The following is a 6,102-nucleotide window of genomic DNA, read 5'->3' on the forward strand; positions in this document are numbered from 1 at the left end:
AGTTCACGATGTTGAACAAAATCTCCTGACTTGTGATGAGCTTCTGCTACAGCTTAAACACCACTTGGCAACTGCAACCAATCGCATGAAATAGATCACTAACAAGAAGCGGCGGGATGTGTCCTTTCAAGAAGGTGATATGGTGTTTCTCAGGCTACAGCCCTATCGGCAAAGCTCCGCTTTCAAAAGAGCACACTAGAAATTGGGAAGCCGATTCTTTGGTCCTTATCAAATTCTTAAAAAAGTGGGCTTGCTTATAAATTGCAGTTACCTGTGGGTGCGCGTATCCATCATGTCTTTCATGTTTCCTTACTGAACAAATATGTGGGAGATGCAACCGAGACACGCATAGACTTTCTGCCAGTTTCAGATGGTGGTGAGATCATATTAGAGCCTAAGACTCTCACTGATCATCGCTGGGTGAAGCAAGGCGGTAAGTTCCTTGCGAAGAGTCTGGTGAAATGGAAACACTTACCATCGGAGGAAGCTACCTGGGAAGTGACCGAGTCGCTATTTCACCAGTTTCCAAACTTGAACCTTGAGGACAAGGTTCCACTTCCTTGGGGGTATTGATAAGCCACAGAGGTCTGAGAGAGCAACAAAGCTGAATCTCAAGTATAGTGAAGGAAATGCAGGCGTAAGACCAAGACAAACTTGATCATTAAACCCACGAAGGCTTAATTGTAGGAACCAGAGCAACTCATGTGAGGGGCTTTACCACGTCAACCAGTGATGGGGGGTAGTATTAGGCATTAGTTTTTCCATTCTGTTTTGCAGTAAAATTGATTTTGTAACCATTGTAGTAGAATCTCTTCAGCTATATATCCGAATAGTTGGTTGAAGTTAAGGTACTAATAAGCACTGGAAAGAAATGAAAAGGGAAACTATAATTTCTATCTTATTTTATCTTGTGGTATGTTCTCACCCGAAAAGAACAACTATGTTTCAGTGCTATTTGAAAATTGGTTTTTGACAGGTATCTCCATTTTTATATTTGTTACAAGGACAGTCAACCAGTTGCTATATTGGGCATATGGTTCGTCTTCGCCTCTTGTGTGGCAATGGGATCCTTTTGGGCAGCTTGCTTTAGTTAGAGCATGGAGATTCGACAAGTTTAGGTTTACTGATAAGCACAAGGATGGTTAATTACGACATTGCAGCATTTGCCCCCGCCTATTCTGCCTGAATGTCTATATGACCTATATGATTTCTAAAATCCTTTCTAATTTCTTCTTCATTTCCTGCCATGCACTTATGAGCTGACCTTGTAACTTTCTATTTTCGTTGCAGAATTGTCGGTCATGAAAATGAAAAGGCAAAAAAAAAAAAAAAAAGTAGAGGTATCTGCTCAGAAAATCTGTTCTCTTCCGAAAGGAGAAAAGGTCCATAGCTTCACTTCCCAATGATATAACTTTCAACAGCTCAACTAAAACACGTTCACAATGTCTGTAAACCTAAAAGGAATGACAAGAACCAGGCAAGAAATGCTGCCATTGCAAGCAGTTGGTGATCTATGACCACATTATGGCTGTTACATCCAAAATAAGGATGCATTGAATGCCAGATATGGAAATAAGCTGTGCCCACTTTTCACTCGGTCAATTCTGCTTCAACTTCTCTCTTCTTGCCTTTTCTCTTATCATTACCACCCTGTTCCTGTTGCTCAGCCTTTTTCTGAGCTCGAGCCATGGCTCTTCTAGCACGAGGTCGCATTTCTCGCACTTGTCGGGGAGGCATCACATATGGTTCAAGAGGCCGATCACCAAAGGGGTGCTCACTGTCAGGAAAAATCCTTAGTTTCCGATCTCTATCCTGTGCCCAAAAATTAATACTGTCAAGGCAGTTTTATCAGAGAGAGTTCAACCTAAATGTTTAAAATTAATAAAACCAATGTCCTCTCAAACAAATACATAAAGCCAACATCACTTAAACAAACCTGCAGCGCATACAGCACATCAAATAATCTAGTTGTGTATCCAAAAAGAGAAAAAGGGCTCTGATTGCAATTTTTAAGAAAATCACTGAACTGGGTATAAATCCCAGGATAAATCAACAATCAGGTCTCCATTTATTTCAAAGGATACATAAAAAAAATTGTCTACAGAAACCATGTGAAAATTTCTGAATCAAACAATGTTAGTAACCAGTAGCCCATGCTTCTCATGGGATATTTTTAGCACGCAAGATTGAAACTCCTCTTTTATTGGAAATGCTAGTTAAAGCAGTAGAAAAATTCATTATGTTTTTTTTCATTCCATTACATCCCAAATTGCCTACAATAATTTTTCTAGATGGTAGGAAAGTGACAATAGTGTTTTAATCATCTTATCTACCTGCCTTTTAGAAATGCAGAAAGGGTTGTCAGCTACATGCAATCAAGTGCGGCAAATGCTAAACCTTACTAAGACAAGTATCCCTATAGATTCACTTTGATGGGGAATGTGTTAGAGGGAAGAAGGAAAATAGTGAGAATTAATCATTTCAACAGAAGAAAGACATCAAAACATAGAAAGGAGTAACGCACATCACGCAATTTGTTTCTTGGAAGCATACGCAGAACAGCTTTTCGGATCACTTCTGTAGGGTCCTTGGCCATCTGATCTTTTAAACTCCTTTCCTTGAGGTGTCCTATATACCTGCAGAAAACAAATAATCAATCAACACAGGAATTCAATACAAGATGACAAAAGCTGAGTGGCATGGGAAAACTATATATCTGAAACTGCATTTGGTCCCTTTGTCTACGTCTCAAAATTGGAAAGTAAAAGTATCTCATATTCATTGACAGTTAAAAGTCCTTGGAAATTTCATATTCCTCTTCTATAATGTTTACTCCTTTGATACCAAGGAGATTTAATTACAGTGATTAATGCCCAACAATTAAGTTGATGATAAGATCATTTGTTTCCCCATGCTATTTTACATTCCATGAAAATTTTGGTTTGTGGAGTGAAAACCAGAAAAGATGATTGTTGATCACTTATCCTCTTGATGTTCCATATTCCACATTAACTTGGAATTCAGAGATAGAAAATATTATGATACTTGCCCAGTATGCCAGCGGTAAAACTTATCCGTAATTTTTCTCCCGGTTACACAGACATCCTTTGCATTGAGCACAACACAAATATCACCATCATCACGATAAGGGGCGTAAGTTGGCTTATCCTTGCCTTGAATGACTGTTGATATTTGAGATGCTAATCTTCCAAGAACCTATTAGAAAGCAGGTACTGTTACAATTTCAAACTTAAAGAACTAAGAAAAGAAAAGGTAGTATAAACCAGTTCAAATCTAGCAAGATAATGCATATTCAAGAAAAAGAAATAGTGGGACCATTTCCTTCACTAAATCCTACTTCTTTGCCAAGCTTGTTACACAAACTATTAGCTGATGGACTCTGGTTTTTATTTTCCCAAATGACAGTAGAATAAACGAGTATCTTCGTTGAAATCCAAGAATTACCTCATCTCCCATACAAGTTGGCTATTACAGGAAAATTCTGAAGCATAATAAATCTATAATATCTTGGAACAGCATATCGGAAAAAAATACAGATCCAACCTGGCCTTTGGCATCAAATACTCTCCATCGCAGACCTTCCAGATTAATACGTTTGAGGCCAGCAAGTGCTTTCTGTAAGAACACATACAGAACAGCAGTTTCTATTATTGATTCCAATGCCAATTATCAATTCATAAAACCACAGGTATAAATGTTAAACACGTGCTTTGTCATCTGCACTAAAAGTACATAAAGAATCCATCAAGCAAGTATATTACGTGAATGTTTCTCTCCTTTGTCTCTTATTAGAAAAATCATTTATATTTGTCATTTAAATTTTAAATTTTATGTTTTTCTTTTTTAAAAAAGGTGTTTTTTGGGTTTGGAAATTCAGTTTTTTTTCTTAATGAATGTTTCAGCTTGGTTACAAAATCAGTAAAGAGTTTGCAAGTTACTGCAGGTCAAGAACCCTGCCTCTTAATGGCAGGAAAAGGTGGCAACATCAAGGTTTTCAAGCAAAGAGCTGAGCAAGAGCTCAAGAACACTATACTGCATGACTATAGTCCCAAGTGTAAAGTCCTGCCTTTACTCATGTTAAAGTATTGGCATCTAAAATGGCCAGATGTCAGGGACGTGAAGCGCACATCACAATACTGAAATATTTCGTGGCCAGGCTATGTACTTGGAGCTTTAAAGATTGAATGGAAACACTATGCAGCCCATCTGACTTGATTTGGAAAAACCCTCAATTTGGAGGGGTCACAATACTCGGCTTTACTAGAGTTGTTTGATGGGATCACTGTGAAGATGATGTAGAGATGGTGATGATCAGTGAGTGTAGTTCAGGTAATAATTAGCGGTCAAAATAATTCCACATAAAAAAGAACAAAATTGACCACATAAAAAACTAGAATATCTAATTTTCATACACTATTGAATGATTAAGTTTGCAGGCAATGCAACTCTGAAGACACCAGGCATAAAAGCATTCCTGGCGGCAAATATATAAATAAAATCGTAAAAAAGACAAAAATAGAGGCATTTTAAACTCATACAATACATTTTACGAACAATTGGTGTGCTGAAAATGAAAGTTAATTTCTCTACGAGTTTGGGACGAAAGAACCTGAATTTCAACGGAAAATGAATGAAAGGAATACAAAGAGAAAAGAGTCACTAAATATAAAAAGGAAGTACCTTCATGTTGCCATTAAAAGCGCTAGCTGCAGCTTGGCTTGCCATTTCTCCTTTTCTCTCTACACAAGTAAATGATTTCTCGTTTCTCGACTACAAATCATTCGCCTGTGTTAATAGCAAAAGAAAATAAATGATTTATCAAACTACGCATAGAAACAAAAACATTGAAAACAAAATTAAAAACCAAAAGAAGGGGTTTAAGCCGGAAACCTTGAAGATAAGTAGGGTTTGTTTGGAAAAGAAAAAAAAGAGAGAAAAAGAAGCTCACAGCGGGGCAAAATGGTTTCGGGCCTTCTTTTCGATATAAGTAAAGGTTTCTTAGGCTTAGAGAAAGCCCAGGTTTTATTTTTCTTAGTGCCTTAAAATAATGCTTTCGTTAACGCTGTTTTATACACATTTTTATTTTTATTTTATTTATTTATTTTTATTTTATTTATTTATTTATTTTTATTTTTATTTTATATAGATTGTCAATTTCGGTTAAGTTATGTCGGAACTACTAATATATCACATTACAGTTTAAAAAACATAACAAACTAGAAAAAAATTCATTTCATTTAGAATATCGGTTCATTCTAGAAATTTCATTTGAAAAATTCTAGTTTTATTCCGGTAATGTTCCGGTCAAATATTATTTTTTTAATAAAAAAATTTATATTTTTTTTTAATTTCATTATTTAACATTTGATTTATTGAATATTGGAATTCATAATTTTATTGTGGTTTGTTTTTTTATAGTTATCTCAATTTTATGATCCATGTCACAAATTTAACAATTTATCCTAGTTGACTCAATTTTTTTTTATTTTTTTAATTGATTTTTTTAAAAAAAGTTTTATCATTTAACATCTTCAACATTTAGTTAATTAAAAATTAAACTTTATTATTTGTTTCAATTTATTTTTTATAAAATTATCCTAGTCTCATGACCCGAGTCATGAGTTTTATGAGTTAACCCAAGTAGAATTAGATCATTTTATTAATTCTTTTTTTTAGTTTGAATTTTTCTCAATTTCATTATTCAACAATAGGTTTATTGAGAATTGAGTTTTATAATTTATTTTGATTTGTTTTATTTGAGATTATCATAGTCTCATGAGCCGGGTCGTGAATTTAAAAAGTTAATTTAGGTTGACCCATATTGATCCAATATATTATCATCTCAATATTTTTTTAAAAAAGATGTTTTGAATTTTTTTAATCCAACTACTTTTTTACTCGTTTAGGTTGTTTTAAAACCCGTTGAGTCAATCAGGTTATTTTAATTCAACTCCTTGTTTGAAATTTAAATTGTATAATTTTAAGTTATTCTAGATTTAAATTTGAATTTCACAACCTCAAAACAACATGTAAAATTATTCCAAAATCAAAATATATTATTTCAATTAAAAAATTAGAACG

General features: G+C 34.5%; 1 protein-coding gene across 1 annotated transcript; it reads right to left on the minus strand.

Annotated features, from left to right (window-relative positions):
• Nucleotides 1-1,345: 1,345 nt before the first annotated feature.
• Nucleotides 1,346-5,065, minus strand: LOC133670653 (uncharacterized). Its single transcript, XM_062091209.1, has 6 exons — nt 4,912-5,065; nt 4,702-4,806; nt 3,565-3,636; nt 3,050-3,216; nt 2,525-2,636; nt 1,346-1,812 (listed from the first exon to the last, which is right to left on the minus strand). Exons 2-6 carry the CDS (start codon nt 4,744-4,746, stop codon nt 1,591-1,593), a joined length of 618 nt encoding a protein of 205 aa, XP_061947193.1. The 5' UTR covers nt 4,747-4,806; nt 4,912-5,065; the 3' UTR covers nt 1,346-1,590.
• Nucleotides 5,066-6,102: the final 1,037 nt, after the last annotated feature.

This window comes from Populus nigra, chromosome 13 (assembly GCF_951802175.1).
Source record: "Populus nigra chromosome 13, ddPopNigr1.1, whole genome shotgun sequence".
Lineage (NCBI taxonomy): Eukaryota > Viridiplantae > Streptophyta > Magnoliopsida > Malpighiales > Salicaceae > Populus > Populus nigra.